General features: G+C 40.7%; 1 protein-coding gene across 1 annotated transcript in view; it reads right to left on the reverse strand.

Annotated features, from left to right (window-relative positions):
• Positions 1–22,877, reverse strand: part of MUC13 (mucin 13, cell surface associated) — a 29,600-nt gene extending 6,723 nt beyond the window's left edge. Inside the window, exons 1-9 of the mRNA XM_033091916.1 lie at positions 22,788–22,877; positions 18,777–19,439; positions 14,614–14,727; positions 12,825–12,931; positions 9,165–9,220; positions 5,982–6,148; positions 1,570–1,692; positions 1,098–1,218; positions 437–474 (exon numbers count right to left, since the gene is read on the reverse strand). Coding sequence (XP_032947807.1) covers positions 437–474; positions 1,098–1,218; positions 1,570–1,692; positions 5,982–6,148; positions 9,165–9,220; positions 12,825–12,931; positions 14,614–14,727; positions 18,777–19,439; positions 22,788–22,839 — 1,441 coding nt within the window. The 5' untranslated portion in view covers positions 22,840–22,877. The remainder of the gene's footprint in view (positions 1–436; positions 475–1,097; positions 1,219–1,569; positions 1,693–5,981; positions 6,149–9,164; positions 9,221–12,824; positions 12,932–14,613; positions 14,728–18,776; positions 19,440–22,787) is intronic.
• Between the last annotated feature and the right edge of the window lie 3,706 nt (positions 22,878–26,583).

The following is a 26,583-nucleotide window of genomic DNA, read 5'->3' on the forward strand; positions in this document are numbered from 1 at the left end:
GACACAAAGCAAGTGAACTGGCAACTACACATCTTTACTAAATGGCTTTGAAACAAAAAAAGATTCGAGTATTTCAATGTCTGGTTTCTGGTTCTGCTCTTCCACGACCATAGACATTTTTGGAACATACTGGTCTTTTATGCTTTCTAGTAGGAGAAAATGCACACTTAAGCTAATATAGAAAATGAAGAGACTGTTAGGCCGCCCTTGGCTGACACAGGACACATGCAAATGTGCCAGCCCACTCTCAGGCTGAGCTCTGTGATTTCCTGGTGCCTGTGACCTAAGAGCAGGCATGGAAGGCGTGATTGCAGGCAGATTTTCTCCCTCTTTATGAAGGGAGCCAGAGTCCTTTGGGGGATTGGACAGAATGTTTGAATATGATTAATGTTTGTTTCTCAGATGCTTAACAACAAAGCAAAACTTTGATACTCACGGTCTTTACAGTCGACTCCATTGTAGCCAAATGCACACCTAAAATACAATACATAATAGGAAACCACGGTAAAGAGCCTCTGTGGGAGCATGCCAGAGTTTCTACCCAACCCCATGTCTTCTTTCCTTCATTTTCTCCTTCCTTCTTCCTTCTCCTCTTTCTTTTTTCTCCCTTATGCTCCCATGGAGCTTTGGAAGGCTGAGGTCTCATTTTTTACTGAGTGAATACTCTATCCCCCAAGCTCCAGGAATGTTCAGCAATTCAGGTGAAGCTGAACCCCACAGGCACGGCATAAAGTGGGATCCCCTCAGGCTACTAGGCCACGTGGCTCTGCCACTTTTTTGCTGCACTGTGAGCTGGGGCAAATAATATTCTCTGGGCTTCAGTTTCCCTCACCTGAAAATCGGGAACTAATACATTCCCGACAGTGTTGTTGTGTGAGAGGTATTACCTAGTGTGGTTCCTAGCATATGAAGAATGTTCAAAAATTACTGACGATGATGGTGATGATGCTGGATGGAAAATGCTTACTAACTTATGCCAGTGTACCGACTTCCTGACCTGAAACCCATACATAGGTTGTAAGCTCTATCCGTTTTATCCTTTATCCCATATATAAGCTACAGCGATGGCAAGATGGAAAAGGAATGATTTCTCTTACGCTTGACAGTTCCTATGAGCATCTTCCTGGTAGCCCGGCAGGCACACGCAATCAGCCTTCTCTCTGGACTTCACTAAGCATTGCTTATTGTGTTCTTCATTGCAAGTATCAGGACACTTGGCTGCAAAACAGAGTGATTTCTGGGTAATTTTCAGAAACAATCTCTTCAACCCCAAAATGATACGAGTATGTATCACAGAATACAATTCTTTTCACATTTATTTTTCTAGGTAAAACGAGGTGCTCATGGGCTGTACACATGACATGCCCCCCTGTGAAACTGCACACGGGCTGACTCGCCAGCTCACAGCCAAGGCCACACTTCACGTCCATATGTCTAAAGTCAAAATTCACAGCCCTCAGACTCTGAATTGCTCATGGACACTTGAGCAGGAAAGTTTATATTTTGCAAATGTGACAGGAGAGAGAATAGGAGTTGTGAAGGACATTTAGAAGCAGGCGGAACACTTACCAAGACAAAAAGCGATCTGTGGGTTAGGTCTTTCCAGCCCCTCTTTGCATTCACATTGTAAACCATTGCTACAGCCATCTTGATTATTGTCTACACAACCATAAAAGTCACACCGATCTTGCTCTGAGGGGCACAAATAATTCAAAAGTGTATTCAGCGAGACAATATGGATAAAACAACTTGTGAAAGCACCCCACTCCATTAGTGTTATAATTGCCTTAGTTTTGGAATTTAACAAATGAAAATCTGGGATTCTGAAATCCAACTCCCCAATCCTCTCTTCCATGACGATTTTCTTACATTAGTCAACTCAATTTAATTCAATTCAATGCAGTGCAATTATGTTCAAGTCCAATGTCTCTTTTGCTCCTAGTGCTGTGCTGGGTTCCACAAGGGACATAGTAGCTCCAAAACTTTTGGGTCCCATCTTTGCAGAGTTATATATCTGAACCCATACAGAGTTGCTTCAAGCAACTCATAATCCAGACTTTAAGTTCAATGGGAATTCAGGGGCTCAAGTAGCTAATGATAACATCATGGAGGAGATGGGACTTTGGCTGTCTTAAAAGACAGGGAAGATTTGAACAGTCAAAGGAGAGACAAAGTCTTTCTAAGTGGAGTAAACAAGGCATGAAAAGCAGCACAGAATTCTTGTCAGGAAGGAGTGGTGGTGTATTTGGGTGGGGGAAAGGCAGTGTTGTGAAGTGGAATAGAAAATTCTTGGCTCTCGTATTTATTGGCTGTGGGCTCTCTCTGTTTGATCATTTGATTTTTGGTGGGCCCACACCCCTTCCATCTATAAAATGAGGCTAATAATTCTTGTTTCACATGATTTTTGTGAGAATTGAGCGAGCTAATGTAAATGCAAGTGGAGCCTCAACAAATGATCATTCTTTTGTTCACTCACCAGTATAGAAAGCGTTGAATGCCAGGTTAAGCACATTGACTTTTATCCTATAAGCCTGAGAAGCCATTGGTAGATTTTGAGCAGAAACATGCCATGCAAAAGCAATCTTTTAAGAATGTTAGTCTAGAATTGATAAAGAAGATGTGGTACATGTATACAATGGATTATGACTTAGCCATAAAAAGCATGAAGTCTTGCAATTTGTGATATTATGGATGTACCTAGGTATTTATTTAGGTATTATACTAAGAGAAATTTAAGTATCATACTAAGTGAAATAAATCAGGCAGAGAAAGACAAATACCATATAATTTGTTGTATATGTGGAATATAAAAAAACACACAAAATAAACGAGCAAAACAAAACAGAAACAAACTCATAGATACAGAGAACAAATTGATAGTTACCAGATGGGAGGGAGATTGGGAGACTGGGTGAAAAAGGTGAAAGGGATTAAGAAGTACAAATCACCAGTTACAAAAAGAGTCATGGGGATGTAAAGTACAGCATAAGGAATATAGTCAATAGTATTGTAATAACTATGTATGGTGTCAGGTGCGTATTACACTTATCGGGGTGATCACTTCATAAGTTATGTAAATGTCTAGTCACTGTGTGTACACCTGAAACTATTATAATATGTCAACTGTAATTGAAAAATAAATTTTAAAAAGAATGGTAGTCTAATTAGGTCGGAAGGCATTAGGAACAAAAAGATGAATCTAAGAATAGACGAGAGGGAGAGAGAGTAGAAAGTAGAATAGTTATGTGGTTACTCTCTCCTAAACATCCCAGACTTGTGACAAACTTTCCTTCATCACCTGCCATTTAAAAATGCCTCCAGTTAAAAGTCTAGAGAAAGAGATTCTACAACTTTTGACACAGAAGAAAGAATCTGTCTTTGCAGCAAAAGCAGGAGAGCAGGAAAAGGTGTTTTCCTCTAAAAGTTCTGAGCCTCTCACTTCATTTGCTGGGCAGTTCGTGCTCTGGTGGACACCTCTCGCTGCTGGCACCATGTGGTAATTTAGTAATGTATCTAAGAACACATGCCTGGTCTCAGAGTAGAGAGATGAAGAGAGAAGTTGTCAGATATTGAGAGGAGCAATTCTCAGAGCTGAGACCAAATGGTTTCAAGTATGCTGGGCTTATAGCCAAGGCAATTACTAAGGAGAGCCTAAATGAGAGAATTGCATAGGGGACCCCAACTTTGTCTTGAAGAATGCACTCGTTATTGTCAGCTGGCAACCACTCTGAGTGGTCAGTCTCCATGCTGATACGGACCCTCAACTTCCTCACACGTGCTAGAAGTTGCATCTAGTCAAAAAGTAGTGTATGATAAGGTTTGTCTTACCTTGCTGACAATTTCATCTTCCAGAGAGTACAGGTTCTGCTTGTAGGAATTGCTACTCTGCACCAAATTCTGACCCAAGGATTCTGACTAGCAGGTAGAAGTGATGGGTCCCTTGGGAGACAAGGACTAAGTGATGGCCAGAGAGAGGAGTATGACTTTGACAGAGTAAATATTGAAGTGTTCAGAAAGGAAAAGGTGTCATTATGTGGCATGAGATTCTGGAAGATGGATATAGTTCAAGAATATCAGAAGCTCTGAAAATGTAATTCTAACTGTGTAGCTGCTAAAGGAGCGCTAAAAAAAAAGTGGGGGAGAGGGTCAGGTAATTTGAGAAACTGGCATGGTTTGCAGAGAAAGTTGTCAGATTAAAGACATACACAAAACATGGAAAGAAATTCCCATAACCAATGACAGAATATTAAAAATGTAACAAAGTCTAGAGCACCAAATGAGCTCAGGTTTGCTACAAACAAAACCCAAAATAACAACAACAACAAAAATCCAACAACAAAGAGCAAAGAGTTAAAATGGAAAAGTGGGCAAATGAATGAAGGTGTGTGTGTGTGTGTGTGTGTGTGTGTGTGTGTGTGTGTGTTTTCCATGCTATAGGGGCTCGTGGAAAGGCCAGGCCTGGTTGGTGTAATGTTGATGGATAACATGAGAAAGACAGAATGGCTCCACAACTATTTTTCTCCAGTCTCTTCTGCCAGGAAGTAATACTTACATTGAAAAGAGTTGAACGGACATGACTAAAGTGACTGCAGCCCAAGGACAGGCAAGAGTACAGGGGAGTCCCCATCTTTCCTGATAGAATTTTAAGAATTTTATCATACAGCATTTACATTCCAGGTCCTGAGAGAATAGTGAGAATCTTTGTGAATTCTTGAAGAAAGAGAAAAGGTGCTGAAAAACTATAAATGAACAGGATTTGTTTATATTTTCAGAAAGAGATACAAGCTTTGCACAATAGGCCAAGGAAGTTACAATCATTAAAAAGCAAAAATTTAAGAGACTAAGAAGGAGTCTTAGAAGAATCAAAAAAAAAAAAAAAGAAAGAATGAGGGAAGCAGGAAGGGGATTAGGAGAACAGTGGGTGGAGTCCCAAGGAAAAGAGGACTTCAGAAAAAGAAGACCAGTGTCAGATGCTACAGAAAAGTCAGGTCAATTGTGCCTTAACAGAGGCATTTAGATTTGGCAACCAGGACGGAGAACCAGTTGCACCAAGCTTCCAGCAGAACTGGCTCTAACAGGTATCTCTGAGATAAGGAACTTCTGGTGACTGCTGTAATGGGTTGATTATAGTAATAGTGTCCATTTATTCATGTCTTCCTGTATCCACACCCTTCGGTAGTGCCTGCCACACTGTGCTTGGTCATGTGAACTGCTTTGGCCATCAGGACAGTTGTAAATGTGACATAAGCGGAGACTTGAGAAATACCTGTGCTTTGAAACTTATCCTCTTGCTGCTCTTGAAACCCTTTAGGACTAGCCTGCTGGAGAATGAGAGACCATATGGAGCAGAGACAAACCAACCAACTCAGCCAACTTAGATCAGTCAGTCCCCAGCTTACCTACCCAGCAGCTAACAGCAATTGCTTAAGTGAGCCCAGCAGAGATCAGCCAAGCCTGGCCGAGAGCAGCAGAACTGCCCACCTGAGCCCAGCCCACATTCTGACCCAAGGAATGATGGCATTGCAATAAATAAACAGTCGTTGTTTTAGACCACTGCGTTTTGGGGTGGTTTGTAGCACAGCAAAAGTGAATTGTTGTAGCTGTGCCACGGGCTTATGTGTTGGCCTAAAGGGGAAGCAGGATACACAAAACTTCCTCAAATCATTTGGGCCATAGCTTGGTATAAAGCCCCCTTGTTTCACCTTGCTTCACCTTTCCTTGTCCAGAGACTATTTGTCCAAGACTACCTTCCAAAAAGAGAAACAAAGGGGTCAGTTTGACGACTTGGGAGATGGTTGAAAAATAGAAGCTGAGTGAGAGAAGAAAGGGAGGAAGAATGGACAAGTTAAAAGGAAACCTGGAGACATCAGTAGATTCCGTTATCCAATTCTTCTTTCCCCCTTCTCACATACAATGGAAAAGTTTAGAAAAAGGTAGGTAGGTCTTTAGGTAAACTTTGAGTAAAATTATTTACTACTTACTGGTGTATCCTGTAACGCCATCAGAGTTGCCTTGACTAATTGCTTTATTAATTGCATTAGACACAGTCGTCTCAGTTTCTTTAGTAGCTTCTGGGAAAAGGTTTACTACTGTTACAATAACACCCTGGCCATCGGCACGCATTTCAGATCTTGCTGAAGGAGATATCCTAAAAATGAAATGAAGCCATCATTTGGTGAATTGAACCGAAGCATCAACAAATTGGTCTCTAAACCTCCCAGACTCCCAGGTCTCCCAGTTCTAGCTCTGACCCACAGTCCTATATCCACAATTGGGGCCCCAATATGGAGGCCTGGGGTTTCAATAAGATGGCCATTTATAGGCCTGGAGAGCTCTATTCAATGTGTGTTCAGAGGAAATCTATGGCTAAAACAATGTCCCATTGGAGGATACTCAGAAAAATTGTGAACAATCATTTTTAGGATCTAGAACAAGTAACATCCAAACTAATAAGTTGCCATTTTCTGTAGAAAATCAAGAGTAAGCCTCTTGTTGAGCTGTGACACCTCAGATTTGAACTTTGAGAGAGACAGAGAGGCATGTGTTCCTCCACATGCGCAGAGTGAACAGTAATCAACCATACAGAGTCTGGGTCATTTCTAGAAAAGGCCAGGAAGTCAGCAGGAGAAGTGGGTATGTGACTGGGCCTGGGTCCACAGGACCCAGAGGAGAACTGAAACAGGGGGAGATGGGGCGGTGGGAAATATGAACATATATTACCAAGTCACGTCACCAAATAGCGAGTGTCTGTATGAGCGAGACCTGGTAAGAGTTTCTCTCTCTAATTAGCACTGCAGTTTGGAGCCCTAAGAACAGTTGGGCCAAGTTCTAATTCTTTTGGTGCCCAAAAGGAATCAAGTGATACAAGCACTTAGAGAGAAATAAAAGGACTTTAAAAAATTCCCTTCTTATTTGATGTGTGGCTGTGTGTTTTTAAGACTCAGGGTATATTTTTGCTGTCCAGTTTTTTTTTTTTTCTCTACTCCATTTTGATGTTTGAATACATACAGAAGCTTGAAAACATAGCCAACCTACTTAAGAAATGTTTACAGCCATGTTGGTTTTCCAGAACAATCAAGATAATCCAAAATTTTTACCAAATTCTGTTTTCAGGAACAATCACCTCAAAAGATAGTCCAAAAAAACAAAATGGCTTCAGCATTCTTATTTTTAAATTATCTCCCGTGATTCATTTATGATAGGATTTGGAGGTGGCAAGGAAGGTAGAGGGCAATGAAAAAGGGATTCTTGATACAAGTTATTCTTTATCAGTTACAAAATGACCAGAACTACAGTGTAATTTTGCAGTGGGGCTTGGAAAGAAATGCCAACCATAATTAATTCACTCAAAGAATCTATTAGCTTACACTCCAATTTAGAAGTCAAGACATTATACTCATGAATTAAGGGAGCCACTGTGTACCTAAGTGACACAAAAAGGTAAAGCATAAATGACTAGAGCACTAAACTTTGAGTTAAGAGACCTGAGATAAAGACCCAAGATTGCCACCATTTTTTGTGGCCCAAGATCAGTCATAGCTTGTCTGAGCCTGAGTTTCCACCTCTGTCCAAAGAGAAGTTTGAGAGTTAGAGAAATTTTGAGTATCCTTTTGATTTCAACATTTGTACAGTTGATAAATATTGTGGGGATTCAAAGGAGAAAGCATTGGACTGGAGCCTAAGAAATGTCTTCTAGGTGAGACTAAGGTCCATTAGCCCTGCCACAGCCACCATGGGGGATCTAGTTTCTTGCCAGTATACTGAGCTCACAGGTAAAAGGTTGTCTCCAAACATCCCTGGCTCCCTTTAAGTAACTCTGTAAGAACGAATGGAGTGCCACAGTTTTAGAGATGACCTTGTGGGACCAGCTCTCCATCACACTTTCAGGGTCCCACATTCTGGAAGGGAAACAGATAGGAGCAAACACATAGTGTTGAAATCATCTATGTGCCAGGCACTTTGTTCAGGGGATCTTTCAAATGTTCTTTTATTAATTCCTCCCAAGATTCCAGGAAAGTTGACCAAATTATCCCAGGTATGCAGATGAGGTAACAACAGTTCGGAGATTTAAAACTCTTGCCCATTCATGCAGTGAGGAAGTGCCAAGGACAGGATTGAAGTGCAGATTTGGCTGAAGCCATCACACCTCACTGTTGCTGTTTTATGCAGTCCTGTCCAATGCATGAACTCGCTGCTGTCCCCTAACCCAAACTGAATGTCCTGAAACAATGTCTAGCCCTCCAGCAGCTGTCTACTGTGAACCTCCAGTTTCAGAGCCTCTGCCTTGGGGTCCAGCTTCTCTGCCTGCTGTCTGCCCCTCACCTTGTGGGAACTGTGCCTTCCTTTAGTCTGCCTGCTGGTCTTCTGGCTGCCAATCACACTTGCCTTTCGTTAGCCACCAAGCTCTAAACTCACCACCTTCAGGAGTCCTTCTCTGAATTTATATGTATAAATATTTATTGTATCTTATTCCACAAAGACTTTGACTAAGCTTATAAAGATAGATGCAATAACAAAAACCATAAAATATGAATACACCAGGGCTGCTTTTTCTGCACAACTTCATTCATCTTAGAGCCTTCTTTCCTCGGGCTGCAGCACTTGTGTGTTAACACGCCTCAGAGAAGGCCGAAATGGAATCACTACCTTCTTGAGAATCCTTTGTTTCTTTGGTCCCTCTTTGGTCATTGCATATTGACATACTCAATAAATGCTTGTTCTTACTGCAGAAAGAACTCGCCACTGGCCCTTCAGTAGCCAGGTATGAGATGTGGGTGTTCTTATCTCCCTCACTGCCCCTATATGAGGGAAGAAATGGCCATGAGCCACTTATTCGCCTCGTGGCCCCCTAAAATGCACATTCCAGGGACTGACCAGGTGTGTTTTGTAGCCAAGGAATCGAACTAAACAAACTGACCCAGGTGATGCACTGAGCCATGTGTGCAAATTACTGAACAATCAATCACAGACAGCATCTTGCTGTCCCCAGACTACACTCTGTCCATTCAGGCCAAGGGATGTGTGACATCAGACTGACCACCTCTGCTTGACTTGTGACTTCCCACTGGACAACCTTTGTGCTGCCTGGGGAAACTCAAGAAAAGACGAGAAATTAGGCAAATGCACACCTGCCTCCAAGCAAACTTAGTACACAGCGAACTTACCTTACATCCTGAATTACAGTCTGTCCAAAAGTAGAACTGATAAATGCATCTTCAAACTGGGGAGGAGGAGAACAGATTTATTAACACCTACAAAGAGGGGGGGAATGTGGTACTGTATCTAGGTTTTAGCACAAATACATTTCTAAACTGCTATGTATCAATACATGTAATTCATCACAGCAAATTATTTATTCTTAACATGCTCTCTAACACCTTTTAGTGATTTTTGTTGTAAAATAGTAAGATTTTAGTATAAGTCAGCATTATCCAAGAAAAAGATGGAAACCTCAAACACTTAGCCAAATTAATGATCATACTCTTAAAAATTAAGGTAACTAACTTATTAAGTTTGTCTTATTTTATTTTATTTTATTGGGGAATATTGGGGGACAGTGGGCTCCTCCAGGGCCCATCAGCTCCAAGTCGTTGTCCTTCAATCTAGTTGTGGAGGGCGCAGCTCAGCTCCAAGTCCAGTCGCCGTTTTCAATCTTTAGTTGCAGGGGGCGCAGCCCACCATCCCATGAGGGAATTGAACCGGCAACCTTGTTGTTGAGAGCTCGCGCTCTAACCAACTGAGCCAACCAGCTGCCCTTCCAGAAGCTCAGCAGCAGCTCATTGTCTTCAATCTAGTTGTGGAGGGCGCAGCTCACTGGCCCATGTGGGAATCGAACCAGCAACCCTGTTGTTCAGAGCTCGTGCTCTAACCTACCTGAGCCATCAGGCCGCACCTTAAGTTTGTCTTTTCAAAGTCATGGTAAAGTTCCACATATTTGTTAGACTTATCTATATGCATGCATCAATTTCCCCAAGGAACACTTCTTTCATTGCCTACCTTGCCCAAGGAATTATGCCAGGGTACTAAGAAATTTAAAAATTGGGCAGACCCAATCTACCATGGCAGTTCAAAGAAAGTTTCTTCCATAATTTGCATAATTTTTCTTTGAACCTTACTTTTCTCATTGGAAAGCTTGAGATAGCAGTAATTTCTACTATGGAGGGCTATACTGTGTATGAAATGAGATGGACTATATGACACACAGCTTTGTGTGCTGGAAGGGGCTCCAGAGCAGATGGATCTTATTAGGCTTGAGTTGTGTTCTAAGAGCAGAGACAACTCTAGATACTCATAGAGAAGTAGCCAGAGATAAAGCTAGAACCTCTGGCAGGGGTGAGGTGGAGGTAGGCTGAAGGGCCCAGTTAGAACGTAAGTTCTTTGGTGCCAAGAATGGGGTTTGTTTTTTTCTTTCTTATGATACAACTTCCGCCACCCCCACCCCACAGCCCTCAGCATAGGGCAACCCCCAGGAAAAGTTCGATAAACATTGGTTGACTGATGATGGAATGAATTTTAAATATGAAAGACATGAGCATGGACATGTCTTCCCCTCTTTGGGCCCCAGTCTCCAAATTTATTGCATGAGTGTTGAACTGGGTTGATGCAACATTTTTATAATCCGTGATTTTTTTCTTATGTTTCTCCCCATGGCGACCCCACGTTTTAAAAGATTGTGGCCACCAATGTGACTTAAGATGTTAACTAATTTCTCTTTTATTCTATCAAATTCAAATAAATTTGATGCTCTAGTTAGTCTGGGCAGCCTTATATCCAGAATATGTCAATATTCCTTTTAATTCTTTTAAATATTAGGAATGGCTGGTGTATCTGTAAACCATCAGGTCACTGGGAATCAACATAGGGAACGAATTCTCTGGACAATGTCCAAGATCCTTCAGTTCCCCTACTGACCACTGCCCATTTAATTTTCTTAATCCCAAAGAAGAGATTGTGAAATTAGCATCTGGCATAGAAGAAAGTTTTTCCTTTTTTTTTTTCTTTTTCTCTTCCAGGTCACCCTTGAGGATGTTGGGATATACATCTCTAAGTCTGAACAGCTCTAAGTAAGGTTGACAAGAAGCCAGGTACTATCCAAACAGGCCTGCCTGGTCTCCACTGCACAACAGAGCCAGGTAGTGAGGAGAAGGAGAAGCAGCTCTGTGGTCAGGCAGATCTGGGTTCAAATTCCAACCTCCTACATCATCAGCTGAAGTGACCTTCAGTCAGTTCCTTCCTTGCTCTTCGACTGCCTCATCCACAAAATAGTATTATCTCCCTCATGGGGCTATTTTGAGAATTAGAAATAGTACCCATAAAATGCTAGACACAGCATACAACAGGGGGACTCCAAATCCCTCTGCGGACTACCATTTGGATTTAGCTATGTAGAAAATGGACCCTGGGAGAGTTCTCAAGGCCTGAGCTAGGACTGCCCTGGCTCAGAGTCTGCTCTGAGGACCGTTACAAAGTCTGCTAAGAGGACCTTGAAGAAAGTAAATTGTCTCTATTTTCCTATCTCTAGGAGTTGCAAGGGAGTTCTGGCATATCCCTTTTGGACAAAAGCCTCTTCGAAATTATAAGAATGCTCTATCCCCTCCCTGGTCCCCCTGGGACCATCAAAATCTGACTGAGATCAAGTCTCTAAACTGGTCTCTGAAGACCAGGGCACAGGCCTGTGGCTGGAGGGGGCTTTTGGACACTCAGACCCGAAGCAAGTTTGGGAAAGGCAGTGGCCACCGTGGCCAGTGCTCTGTAAAGCCATGCGACACAACCAAGGGACTCCCCGGAAATAGGAACATATTGATGTTGCCTTCTTCAATGTACTGACTATCTATCATCGAAGCTGGCAAATAGGAACGCAGATCCAGGATAAGAGAAGTCATGGCCAGCTGGCCCATCGGGCACAGGTAGGACGACAAAGGGGCCAGGGCAATTCCTGGGAAACAGCAGCCACGCTGTTTATCCCAGCAGTGCCAGGCACCGGCCGTTCCATCACCAGTACTCTTTCTGTCTGTACAATCCGGAAAATCATTTGGATAATTGTTTTTCACACTTTACCAATTCTAATTAACAAAACTCGTTTGTAATGATATAATTATGAATGAAAGGATATTACCATAGAATAAGACTGTAGGTTTTAAAGTCTTACTAAACTTTGAGAAACACTGGCTAGAGGCCCTCTGCAGGTCCCTTCCAGGTCTAACAGCTGTGGTTCTAGAATGGAGAGCTCATTTTGACCCTCCCACTCACTCACAATAACTCAAAATGAAATGAAGCTATTGTTCATTTTGACATTTTTGACAGTGGGGAAAAAAAGTAACAGATATCAATTCAGATGGAGTTTCTCTTCCAGACCTTAAAGAAAAAGTCATACTAGCACAGAAATGTATGCAAGTTGGAATGGCTAAAGAAAAAAACAAACTTCTTTAAATTTTTTTCTCTTTAATGCTGTGGAAATAATTTATTTTAAAACATCATTACGTTTACCTGTCCATTTAAAAATATTATGATAGCTTATGTAATGATGAGTATGGCATGGCTGGAGAAAGCTTCTAAAGGACCTCTGCTGAGCCAGGCGTTACTTAGAAGTAGGGTCCTGGGGAAGCCCACAGGTCCCAGAAGGGGGCCTGGGTAACAGGGCAGTAGTAGCACCCAGGGGGCTCAGGAAAGCTACTGTCGGCCAACCAGTAAGGGTATATTTCATTATTTGAACAATTGGAACAACTGTACCAGTGTGGACCACCTGAATTTCCAGCCCTACGCTCTGCAACTCGGTGTTAGAATAAAGAATTCTTATACAGGAAGGAAGGTTGAATGATACTTACAAATTTAACAACTTTTTTATATAATTGTTGATAGGCTGCAGACAATTTATTTTCCAAGTTAGATGTGTCTGATATGCTTACTGTAATTTTTCCAGGGAATATCATTCCTGAAATTCAAGCAGAATCTTTCTGTAATGTTTCAATGTAAAGAGGGTCATTTTCATTTTGTTTAAAACATACATTTAAAAAATTCTAAACAATACATGATGATACTATAGGGAGCGTGGAAATATGAAAAATGTTACCCCAAATCCTACCCAACCTAACACTACCTTTTTTATTTTGGTATAAGGGATCCCCCACTTTTCAAAAGTTTGCTTTATGAAAGACCTATGTTACTATCTGTTTTTAATAACCAAAAGAAACCTGAAGAGAATTTTTGCTTTTATGAAAAAAGGTGAAATTTGAAAATAGCAGTCAGCATTTTTTTTGCAGCGAGCTGTTATAGAGGCAGCTCGTATAGAGGTAGCTGTTATAGAGGCTCCTTTCCTGGGAACCCTACTCAGTGTCTCGGCATCCAGCCACCAGAGCTTTGAATTCTGTCTGTGAGCATCTGTGCCTTATCTATAACTGTGCATCCATTAGCACGATGTGTCCTAAGGTAATTGCTTCTTCATGTTATGCCATTTCAGCTTACAGAAGTTTTCATAGGACCGTTGTACTTTCAGTTAGTAGGGGAAACCTGTATTTCTCCCAGCTCCTTTTTTCCTATGCAAAGTTTATATGTTTATAATTCCAAGTTTATATCATGAATCTTCTTTACTTATTATTTACTTATTATTTACTTTACTTATTATTACATAATAAGTGTTTTCCCAAACCATTACCTATCATGGTTTGGGATAGTCTTCATAACTACCATGTTTTAAAGCTGCATAATATTCTATGATATATATATATATATATATATATATATATATATATATTCCCTTCAAAAGGGGGGGAAGGTTGCAATGAACATCTTCGTGCCTAAGCCTAAGGCTTTCTATATTTGGGGTCATTTACTTAGAGTGGGTCCCCAGAAATGAGATTATTAGTGCTAAAAATAAGAACACCATTTTGGCTTTTGAAATATCTCTAATCCCAGTGGACAATACTATACATTTGTTTTCTATACAATTGATCTTCTCTGGCAAGGGGGGATATTTCTCATTCATGAAACAGATAATAGTTTATAACACAGGAAACAGCCTTGGACCGTCATAGCACCCAGCTGATCTAACCAAAAAAGTGTTACGTCAAGTTTATGGTGATTTGCTCCAAAAGTTCATTTCTAGAGCTGAGAGGCTCTTAAGTTTCTAAAAATGGGGTCTGCTGTTATGGAGCAAGCAAATTCTATGACAGAGAACTGAACCACGGTCAGAAGACCCGGGTTCCAGGCTTGTCTAACAGTGTGGTCTTAGGCATACCCTCTTATACCATGTCAGTGTCCTCGTGGAATGGCACCACTTTGTGTTTGTGCAGTCTTTATACTTTTCCAGGGCCTCCGACAACTATCATTCTCATTTTGTCCTTGTAGCATTGGTCCCTTGAACAGATAAAGTAAAGGGACACATCTACTGCCAGACCTTCAGGACTAACTCACAAATCTGACTTGGCCAATTTCCTCTCACATTTAGTCCCACTGAGACAAAGGCAGGCGCCATTTTTCCGTTTTGCTGGCCTTTGTTGCCTCCAAATTTTCCTCTACCTCTAGTATTCTGGAAGCTCTTTTTGCCATTATTTTAAGTTTTCAATTCCACTTTAGGTATTAGATGCAGCTCTGCATGGTTCATCCTTTGTAACTCACCTTTATTGCATTTGGAAGACTTATAGTAATATCCATCTACACACAGGCAAAAATGATCCGTATTCAGACGAACACATGAAGAACCATCTTTGCAGGTATCTTTTTTGCAAGGACCTGAGGTAGAGAAGAAAGAGATGAAAACAGAGCAACAAATAACACCCAAAAACATACTTTTACATTTTCACGCCTCCCTCCTGGGGCACTTTCTAGTCCTTCGTTGTGTTACTCCAGGGCACACGATTAGAAGAGCTAGAAACAAGTACAGATTTTATTATGTATCTAGGGAGTTTGTTGCTGAAATTCTGGAAGCAAGTGCTTGTCAACAATAAAGGTCAGAGGCTGGGGGGGCAAGAGTCCGCTCAGAGCAGTCTTCTAATTCCAAGGAGTCAGGAATCTTTGGATCGCAAGGAACCTCCGGAACCTTGATGTCTGATCCTCTAACACTAGCTGGTCCTCCCCAAAACTGTTGTAGAGAAAGCATCACATTTTTAGGACGGTGTAAATAACTGTCTTATAGAAAGGAACAGGCAAGACAGTTCTAGAAACTAGAGGTTAAATTCTCGTTAGCATACGTGGTATACAGATCCATAAAGAAAGGAAAGGGATGTTAAAGGAGGAGTGTAGATTAATTCAGTGAAAATTCTGAGAGGAATTGATGAACAGACACCCTACTCTGGCTTTCTGAGTGGACAACTTGAATCAATGGTGAGAATAATGTTGCAATTGTTCCCATACCACTGGCCAGGACTCCCAGACCAGGTAGGGTGCAGCACCTTTCCTATCTCCAGAGATCTGATGGGATCCAGGGAAGAAAGTTAGGTCAGTGGCCAAATGGTGATCTTGCCTGGCCATTTTCTTCATCTCTGTCAAATGAAATGATTCTGAACTTTGATTTCTGAGTAAACTAAATGTCTGACAACCTTCAGAGCTGTCTGAATGCTTATGAACTCCTAGGTAGAAATAGATTTTTAAAAACAATCTACATATAAGGTACAATGTGTATAACATGCTCTCTTTTGTGATAAAAAAACAGAATACACACAAACACATAAATATATATGTTTATATTTGCATAGATTATCTCCGGAGGGAGACACAAGAAACTGGCCATAAAATTGGTTTCTGGGGAAGGAAACCGGCAGTCTGGGTCTTAGAGATTTAGGATGAGAGCGAGATTTAGTTTTTACTGCATATATTTTGCCCTGTTTAAGCTTCTTTTTCCATAACTATGGACCTAATTTACTTTTATTAAAAAATATAAAATAAGGCCGGCCCGGTGGCTCTGGAGATTGGAACTCCGTGCTCCTAATGCCGAAGGCTGCCGGTTCGATTCCCACATGGGCCAGTGGGCTCTCAACCACAAGGTGGCCAGTTCGACTCCCGCAAGGGATGGTGGGCTGCGCCTCTTGCAACTAACAACAGCAACTATACCTGGAGCTGAGCTGCGCCCTCCACAACTACGATTGATAGGACAACAAATTGACTTAGAAAAAATCCTGGAAGTATACACTGTTACCCAATAAAGTCCTGCTCCCCTTCCCCAATAAAATCTCTCTCTCTCTCTCTCTCTCTCTCTCTCTCTCTCTATATATATATATATATATATATATATATATATATATATATATATATATATATATAAAATAAAATAGTGCTGATGAGAATGTGGAGCAATATTGCAGTGGGAAAGCAAAATGGCACAGTCACTTTGGAAGACAGTTTGGAGATTTCTTATAAAAGTAAACATACTCTTACCAGAGGATCCAGCAATCACATTCCTCGGTATTTACCCAAAGGAGCTGAAAACTTAGTCCATTCAAAAACCTACACACAAGTATTTGTAACAGCTTTATTCATAATTGCCAAAACTTGGAAGCAAGTAAGATGTCCTTTAGTAGGTGAATGAATAAACAAACTGTGGTCCATCCAGATGACAGACTATTATTCAGTGCTAAAAAGAAATGAGCTTTTCAGCACTGAGTAATAATCAGGCCATGAAAAGATAGGGAGGAAACTGAAATGCATATTGCTAAGTGAAGGAAGCCAACCTGAGGAGGCTGCATGCTGTAGGATTCCAACTACACGACATTCTAGAGAAGAGACGACTATGAGACGGTACAACGATCAGACGTCGCCAGGGGTTTGGGGCAAGATAAGAATGAATAGGTGGAATGTAGAAGATTTTTAGGGCAGTGAAAGTACTTTATGTGATACTATAATGATAGATACGTGGATTCCATTTTTCAAAACTCATAGAATGTACCAACACCCTCAGTGAACCCTGACGTAAACTGTGGACTATGGGTGATCATGATGTGTCATCAGTTGTAACAAACGTACCCTTTGATGAGGGACGTTGGTAATGACTGAGGCTATGCATATGTAACGTCAGGGATAAATGAGAAATCTCCGTACCTTCCTCTCAATTTTGCTATGAATCTAAAACTGCTCTAAAAAATAAAGTCTACTTTAAAATTTTATTTTAAAGAGTTAAAAAATGCTGCATGGGACCAAAAGGAGGCATAGTGTAGTATCTAATAAACAGTAAGGCTCACCCTTCTGACAAGGTGAGAGTCAATATTCTAAGTGAAGCAAGTAGCTTTTTTAAAAAAAAACACCTCAGTCACCTTGCAAGGATGATTTAGGAAATCCTAGGGAAGAAACTGAGCACAAATCCACTTTGGATCCACCAGACAAATAACTCCTGGAATGCTTTCTCTCTGGCAATAAAGGACTGACAGCTTGTTCTTTGTGTCAGGAATAAAGTCAGGGGATGTTTCAGCTGGAAGGTTTGGTGGTTATTTGGTTCAGTTACACCTTAACACAGATGAGTAAGTTGAAGCCCAGCACAAAGTGGTTTGCCCCATCCCCCCCAGTTAGTGACAGAGCCAGAACAGAGAGTGTCTGGGGAAGCAGAAATGGCTTAGAAAAGCTCCCTTTCCTGACTCCAGGAGAGCTGATTATGTAGCTGTGTCCCGCTTGACCTAGCCTGCAGAGTGGCCCCTCCGAACATGAAACACTGGGCACCAGGCCTTACATACAGGCTCTGGCTCCATTTGCTTAACCATCTACTCTTTAGATTTATCAAGGAACACTGGGGAAGTCAAAAGACATGAGTGTGTGGAGACATCAACTTGCTCTTTGACCTTGGGCAAGTTGCTGGCCTCGCTGGGCCTCCATTTCCCTATCTGAGAATGACAGGGTTTATATAGACCCTTGAAGCTTAGGTTTGAGGATTCTTTTAGACAAGGAATTGGCAAACTATGGCTCATGAGCCAAATCTGGTCAATCTTCTGTTTTTATAAATTCAGTTTTATTGATACACAGCCAGGCCTATTCATTTATATATTGACTATGACTGCTTTTATGTTAAAATGGTAGAGTGGAGTTGTTGTAAGAGAGACTGTATTGTGGGTCACAAAACCTAAAATATTTACTAGTTTGCCTTTATTGATAAGTTTGTTGACCCCTATTCTAGACCAACCCTTGGGAAATGAGTCAAATGGTTTATTTCAATAACTTTGGCTTGAGGCCAACTGCCATCTCTTAGACAGTATCCCCAGAATATCTGTCCTTTGGGCAATGGCCCAGGTCATGTCTAGGACTATATGAGTACTGCTGTTGTTTGGCTTTTTATCTCTCAGGCTCAAATTCCAAAAATTGGCTCAAATATCAAATTGTGATCAGCCACCATCATAACTTGTTCTATTTTTCAATCACATTTGATAAGGAGTCAGGATAGAACTTACTCCTTCCTTAGGTAAAGGAGCAAGACCGGTGGGGCTAAAGAGTTGGTGCTTATTTGAACCTGGCCTTCACAAACAAGCTGAAACTATTTCTAAAAACCTCTTAGGGAGAGGGCAGGTGGAAAAATAGCTTTCATAAAGTCCAAGTTCACAAAATATTTCACATCTGGCAAACAGCTTGAGGTAGGGTGGGTAGGAAGGAAAGGAGAACAGAATGGAAATGCGCGTAATTTTTTAGGGTCTCTGCCATCACTACTAACCTTTGTGACTCAGATTTTTTAATTACAAGGGTTCATATCCAAGGAAAACTTGAGTTTCTTTATACCCACTTCCTTACCCCAGTAGAATATACTTGCCTACCATCCTCCACAATGCTATGATTCCTCAGTGAGGCATCTTTAAGGGAGTCCCTCTTACCTGTGGTATCAGGCTTTGTGTTGCTGGTGTTTGGTGAAGTGACATCACTGGAAGTCACTGAAGAAACAGTGGTGATAGTAGGTGCAGTAGTGGCGGTAGGATTTGTAGGAGTTGCTGTGCTATTAGATGCCGTCACTGTGGTGGTAGGATTTGCAGTAGATGTTGGGGTAGTAGGTGCCGTCACTGTGGTGGTAGGATTTGCAGGAGGTGTTGGGGTAGTAGGTGCCGTCACTGTGGTGGTAGGATTTGCAGGAGATGTTGGGGTAGTAGGTGCCGTCACTGTGGTGGTAGGATTTGCAGGAGATGTTGGGGTAGTAGGTGCCGTCACTGTGGTGGTAGGATTTGCAGGAGGTGTTGGGGTAGTAGGTGCCGTCACTGTGGTGGTAGGATTTGCAGGAGGTGTTGGGGTAGTAGGTGCCGTCACTGTGGTGGTAGGATTTGCAGGAGGTGTTGGGGTAGTAGGTGCCGTCACTGTGGTGGTAGGATTTGCAGGAGGTGTTGGGGTAGTAGGTGCCGTCACTGTGGTGGTAGGATTTGCAGGAGATGCTGGGGCAGTAGGTGCCGTCACTGTGGTGGTAGGATTTGCAGGAGATGCTGGGGTAGTAGATGCCGTCACTGTGGTGGTAGGATTTGCAGCAGGTGCTGTGGTAGTAGATGCCGTCACTGTGGTGGTAGGATTTGCAGGAGGTGTTGGGTTTTGGTTGGTGACTGGAGGAACAAAAATACCAAGTTTCAGAAGATAGAACATTAAATATATAATGGCAGCTACTATTATTTAATATTAGAGTTGACCCTTTAACAAAGCAGGTTTGAACTCCGTGAGTCCACTTATACTCAGATTTTAAAAATTTAAACCCACTTTGTTCAAGGGTCAGCTATAATTAGTACACAAGCCATTATTTTCCGAAAAATAAATACAGCAAGTCCTTGAATAACTGCGTTTCATTCAACATCGTTTGGCTATGACGTTATTCAGATGATGTAGGAACTTAACTCTTGTTTATTCAATTAGCCTATGGTAAAATTGGTTTGAGTATACATTGTTTTACTTAAAGTCACATAACCTATCAATGACATTTACTGAGGAATTACTGTATAGTTGACGACATTAAAAATGAAAATACGTGAATACTTCCAAACACACACACAAAAAACCCCATAACAATAAAATTAAAAATTAAACAGACAAAACTGGGAAAATGTTATTAAAATATGACAAAGAATTAATATGTATTAAGATGTAATATCATCACCCTAAATGTATATGGACTGAACTCACCAATAAAAAGTCACAGAGTAGCAGACTGGATCAAAACCCAACCATGTGCTGTCTCAAAGAGACACAGCTACAAGAACAAATATAGACTCAAAGTGAAAGGGTGGAAAACAATAGTCCAAGCAAATGGCATCCAGAGAAAAGTGGGTGCAGCCATACTTACATCTGATGAAACAGACTTCAGGATAAATAAGGTAACAAGAGACAAAGATGGACACTTCATAATGATAAAGGGGACAATATAACAAGAAGACATAACACTTATCAATATACACGCTTCCAATCAGGAAGCATCAAAATATATAAAGCAACTACTAACAGAACTAAAAGGAGAAACTGACAAAAACACATAGTAGGGGACCTAAATACGCCATTGACAGCTATGAATAGATCATTCAAACAGAAAATCAATAAGGAAATATCAGCCTTAAATGACACATTAGATCAAATCTACACAATTGACATTTACAGAGCACTTCATCCTAGAACACCAGACTATACATTCTTTTCTAGTGTACATGGAACATTCTCAAGGATAGACCACATGTTGGGACACAAAACTAGCCTCAGCAAATTTAAGAAGATTGAAATCATACCAAGCATATTCTCAGACACCAAGGCTTTGAAATTGGAGGCCAACTACAAAAAGAAAATGGGAAAAACCACAAATATGTGGAGATTAAACAACATGCTATTAAAGGATGAGTGAGTCAAAGAAGAAATAAAAGCAGAGATCAAAAGATACATAAAAACAAATGAGAATGAAAATACATCATATCAAAATTATTGGGATGCAGCAAAAGCAGTATTAAGAGGGAAATTTATATCATTACAGGCCTATCTCAAGAAACAAGAAAAATTCCAAATAAACAACGTAATATTACATCTTAAAGAACTAGAAAAAGAACAAATGAAACCCAAAGTCAGCAGAAAGAAGGAAATAATAAAAATTAGAGCAGTACTGGGGTGGCCGGTTAGCTTAGTTAGTTAGAGCGTGGTACTAATGCTGTGTTTCCCCGAAAATAAGTCCTAGCCGGACCATCAGCTCTAATGCGTCTTTTGGAGCAAAATTAATATAAGACCGGGAATATAATATAATAATATAATATAATATAATATAATATAATATAATATAATATAATATAATATAATGCCAGGTAATATAATATAATATAATATAATATAATATAATATAATATAATGTAATATAATATAATATAATATAAAATACCGGGTCTTATATTAATTTTTGCTCCAAGAGACGCATTAGAGCTGATGGTCCGGCTAGGTCTTATTTTCGGGGAAACACGGTATATGGTGATGGAAGGAGAACTGACTCTGAGTGGGAACCCACAAGCAATATATAGATGATGTATTATAGAAATGTAACTTGAAACCTACATAATTTTACTAAGCAATGTCACCCCAAGTTTTTAAAAAAAGATGTAATATCTTTTATGTCTATAGTTGCAGAACTGTCCGTCTGGGTTTAATATTTCTCACGGTCCTCAGTGAGGACAATTGAAAATGTCACCAGATGGCGCTCTTACAACCTGGAAGTGGATTCCTTTGTCCCGCTATTTAAAACAATTGCCCCAATTTCCATTACACAGCATTTTAGCCATTGATAGGTATGAAGGAAGAAAGCGAAGGGGTGTGTTTAAAGAATGATGAAATAAAAATACCTCATTAAATGTGGATTAAACTTTTCAAAAATATTTTTCTAGTAATGTTTACACATGAATAATTCTAGACACACGAACTTGTTAGAGTAAGATGAATAGAGATGATCTTTGTCCTAAGGGCTCTGGTGATCATCAAAGGTGCCTTTCCAACACTTAGGAGCCCCTGGACATATGGGGTAGTAAACTCTTAGTGATCCAGTGATCAGTTTTCTAGAATCCTTAATTGTCTTTAAGAACTCTGACATGGACAATCAGTTAAAAAAAAATTAAAAGTTTTAGTGAGGAAGCAATTCCTAAATCCTTGGATATAGACAACTGCTGAAGAGGCTACCTGACTCCCCCATGGGTCTGTGAGCTTCCGGATGGCAGAATCTGGCTCTTCCCTTTGAGCAGGGCCTGGTTTAAATAGTCATTCTGAAATGTTGAAGAGATAAGCAATTGCTCTTCCAGGGGCAAGAAAATAATCTACCAGTTCGCCATGCTACTCCTGCTGTACTCCTGCTGCTACTCCTAATCCTGCTGCTATTCTCATTTCTTAAGGGTTTACCTTGTGCCTGATAGTATCTGTGACATAGATAAGAGCGACACATTTGATAGAAGAGCCCACCAATACTCAGATGGATTAAGGGATGTGCCTAGGGTTAACCTTAATTCCCATGTAAAAGGGGTCAAAAGACTCTCGATGGCAGAAGCAGGGACTAAACCAGGTCCCTGCACTGCATTAGGGCCCAATGACATCTGGGGCCAAAGAGAAGGCTACTTCAGGGCACCGGGCCCTTGGAACTTACTACACCACTCTTGTTGGGCCTCAGGAACACTCAAAGGAGAAATCTCTGGTTTGCTGAACCACAAATCTTAGTCCAGGGGCCTCTTTACTACTTCATCGCAAACAGAAATGCCTTGTGTCTTTGAGCTGAGTTGGAGAGAAAATTTCATCCACAAAATAGTCTACTTCTTAGACTGAGGGAATTGGTAGGGGAAGCCTGTTGATTCCACCTCAAAGACAACAGACATGATTAAAAGAATTAAAAATGTTTAAATGTTCCTTACCTGAGGTTACAAAAAGGAGAGCAAGAAGAGTGAGGTGAGCGAAGGTTTTCATTTTTGATCTTCTTGCTAGGTAATCCAAGGAGGAAATGATTTCCCCCCAACTATCTTTAGTTTTAACTCTCTTTCAGGTACAAAGTCCAGTTGTTAACTGACGTCAATCAGCCAATGGCAATTACTAGTTAGGGTTTGGTCATATACTATAGATCTCCTCTGAGCTTTTGAGATAGAAGAGATGAATCTGGTCTTAAGGACTATTTTTCTAATAACTCAGGACAGCCCAAACATCCTTAGGAGGTGGGATAGTGGTGGTAGTTAATCTCTTCATATCTCAAATGACCCCAAGCTACCATCTTTTAGGTGGTCACCTTTCCTTTAAACACCCAATAATATAGTCTGTGCTCGACTCACTCCCAGTTGAGTGCAGGAAATCCATTTCCCTCCAGCTGTAGTTCCGAGAATCCCTGAGGAGTACTTATGTGTTTCCCTAGACTGTTTGTGACTTAGCTTTTGTCACCTTTCACTGTGCATCACCACTCTGCGCCTCCCTGACCGTCATGTCTAGCGACTTTGTAATCATGTCTCCAAGCTTCCATGGCTCTCCATAGATCACTGTACCTGGATACAGCCCCCATTACTGTCCTCAAACAGAGTTAACATCAAATTGTAGCATTTAAGCTAACTTGACTGAAGGCTTGCGGGTGACAGGTCAAGGAGGGGGAAAATACAGCACAGAAAAGGGAAAAACAAAACAGATGACAATCTCTTCACTCCTGGTCATGTTCCTGCCTCAAAGCTCCTCTACTCACCTGTTGCGCCTCAGACCCTGACCTCTCACCACATTTCAGGAACCAGCTTTATCAATTGGATGAGGGTTTTCTTAACCTAGTCCTCCCGCCTTAAAATCCAAGACCCCACCTCCCCTGAGTCTAGCCCCAACCTCCAATAACCCCTTGTGAATATTAGTCAAATTTTTAACTCTGACCTTAGTGAAAACAAATTTTTTAATATTATTTACACAGCAGGTTAGTTTCTTGTTGTTCCACAAGTCTCCATTCAGGAATGGGATTTGGGGTTGGCTCTTGCATAGCAGAGAGGCCAATTTTAATATTTTTCCTAAGCAAAAACACCTCTCAGGCCTATATGTTGTGCTGTTATTCTCAGCTTGAATGATGCCTGGCACCAGGAGTTAAACAAAAGCCTTTAAAAAAAAATGTCTTTTTTCCTTTAAAACTCACTTTATTGAGGTAGGTATAATTTGCATCAGTAAATAAATCCATTTAAAGTGTAAAATTCCACGAGTTTTGATAGATGTATAAACATGTGAAGCCACCATTATAATCAATATTGGAACATTCTATCACACCCAGAAGCTTCCTCTTGCCCCTTTACAGACCATTCCTCCCTCCACCCCAAACCCCAGGCAACCACTGGTCTGCTTTCTGTCACTAGAGATTAGTTTGCTTTTTCTAGAATTTTATGTAAGTGGAGTCATACAGTATGTACTATATGTCGGGCTTCTCCCCCTCAGCACAATGATTTTGAAATTCATCCATATTACTATGTGTACCAGCCCTTCCTTCCATCCTTTCTTCCTTCCTTCCTCTTCCTTTCTGCCTTCCTCTCTTCTTTTCTCTTTTACAACTTTATTGAGGTATAACTTATGTATAGCAAACTGCACAGATTTAAGGTTTTGACATGTGCATACACCCATGAAACCAGCACCATAATCAAGACATCAAACATTCTCACAATCTTCAAAAGTTTTCCTATGTCCATCCTTCCCCACACCTCCAGTCTGAGATAACCACTGAGTTTGCATTTTCTAGAATTTTATATAAATGGAATCGCACAGCTGTACTGGGTTTTTATTTTTTTGGTCTGGCTTCTTTCCCTAAGCATAATTATTTTGAGATTCATTCATGTTGTTGTCTGTATTAATAGTTTATTTTCTTCCTGAATATTATGCCATTTATATGGATGTGCTGGATAAACCATGGTCTGTTGATCTATTCATCTGTTGATGGACATTTGAGTTGTTTCCAGTTTTTGACTACTACAAATAAAAGTGTTATGAATATTCATGTACACGTCTTTGTGTGGATGGATAATACACTTTCGTTTCTCTTGGGTAAATACTTAGGAGCGGAATGGCTGCATCAGACAGTAGGTACACGTTTAACTTCTAAAAACTGTTTTCCAAAGTTGTACCATTTTACATTCCCATCAGCAACATATGAGACCAGTTGTACTGATCCTTGCCAACACTTGGTTATCAGCCTTTGAGTTTGAACCATTCTGTTTTGTTTTAATTTACATCTCCTGATGAAAAATGATACTGAGCATCTTTTTATGTGTTTATTAGCCATTCATATCTCCTTTTGTAAAATATTTGTTCAAATCATTTGCCCATTTTTCAATTGAGTTGTTTGTCATCTTACTTTTGAGTTGTAAGTTCTTAATATATGTACTGCCAAGATGATCTCCCTTTTTGCCATTTTTACATGGCATTTCAACCTATGACATTCACTTTATAAACGGCGAACCAGGAATCTAGGAAAGCTGAAAAAGTGGTTTGAGGTCACAAAAATAGATACAGGGTCTCAAATCCTACCTCCTAAGCCAGGAAGAGCTCACTGCTCTATCTTGTCTCGGGTTCAAGATATCAAGGGAGTAGGACGCACAGAGGTCTACTGCCAACATCTGCTGATGTTGTTATATTACAACAGTGTCAATATTTACTCTGGTTCTCTATATCACTTCTCTGCTGAGCATACAGTGAAGAGTGACCAGGAAGGGATGGAGGCCTGCTAAACACCTGTCTTTCTGTTTCATCCCTGGCCTTACCTGGGCAATAAACATGGGCAATAAGAAAGTCAGGCAGTCCTGACAGTATGAACCAGCAATCATCCTTTCTCATGCCCCTTTCTAACCCGATCCACACCAGACTGCCACATCCCAGGATTATAGAGACAATGTACACAGAGCTTCTCATTAAGGGAAATGCTTCTTCCTCAGGGCCGATGTTTCCTCCCACGTGGAGGGGACTCAGAGAGTGCCATGCTGTCGGCATGCCTTTGTTCATTCTGCCTAAGTGAGGTGTAGCGACTTAGTTCAGAAGAATACACTGGGAATATTCACCTCAGATCCTGCCCTTTCCCTTCTGGGAGAGAACGTGTGTATTCACAGCTGTTGTACCTGGGAGGGAAAGGATTCAGCATTAGGAAGCTCTACGCTACAGTCTCCAAAATAAGCTCCTTATTAAAAGTGGTATTTTGTCTTCATCTGCCATATGCTTTGTTTTATTGCTCACATGATTCAAAACCTAGGAAAGGAAAAAGGGTGATATTTATTTACACACCAGCTATATTCTAGATATTTATCTATAAGTCAAGAACAGAGACGCCATTTTCCCATAGAAACAATGTTATGCACCAGAAGGAAACATGGACAAATTACTGTAGTTTGATTTGTTGGGAGGAGGTATCATAGTTGACCTCTCTTCTTGAGATTTTTCTCTTCTCACACACAAAGGATGTGAAGGGCTCCGAAGAGGTTCAAATGCTGACATGTGGACTTTTAATTACTGGAGACGTTTTCCAAAACACCTCGACCTTTAAAAGGCGCAGCCATTGGCTTTTGGAGTCTTGGCTTGTTAAACTCCACAATTGCTTACCTACTCACCCCACTGAGTTTAGTCAGCTCTAAAAAAAAATGTTTGTCATCATCATCTATCTTCTGGAATTAATAACCTCTTGGAAAAGTTATATGGAGGAAGTGGTTTTACTTCTCACCTACT

Source organism: Rhinolophus ferrumequinum, chromosome 2 (genome assembly GCF_004115265.2).
Source record: "Rhinolophus ferrumequinum isolate MPI-CBG mRhiFer1 chromosome 2, mRhiFer1_v1.p, whole genome shotgun sequence".
NCBI lineage: Eukaryota > Metazoa > Chordata > Mammalia > Chiroptera > Rhinolophidae > Rhinolophus > Rhinolophus ferrumequinum.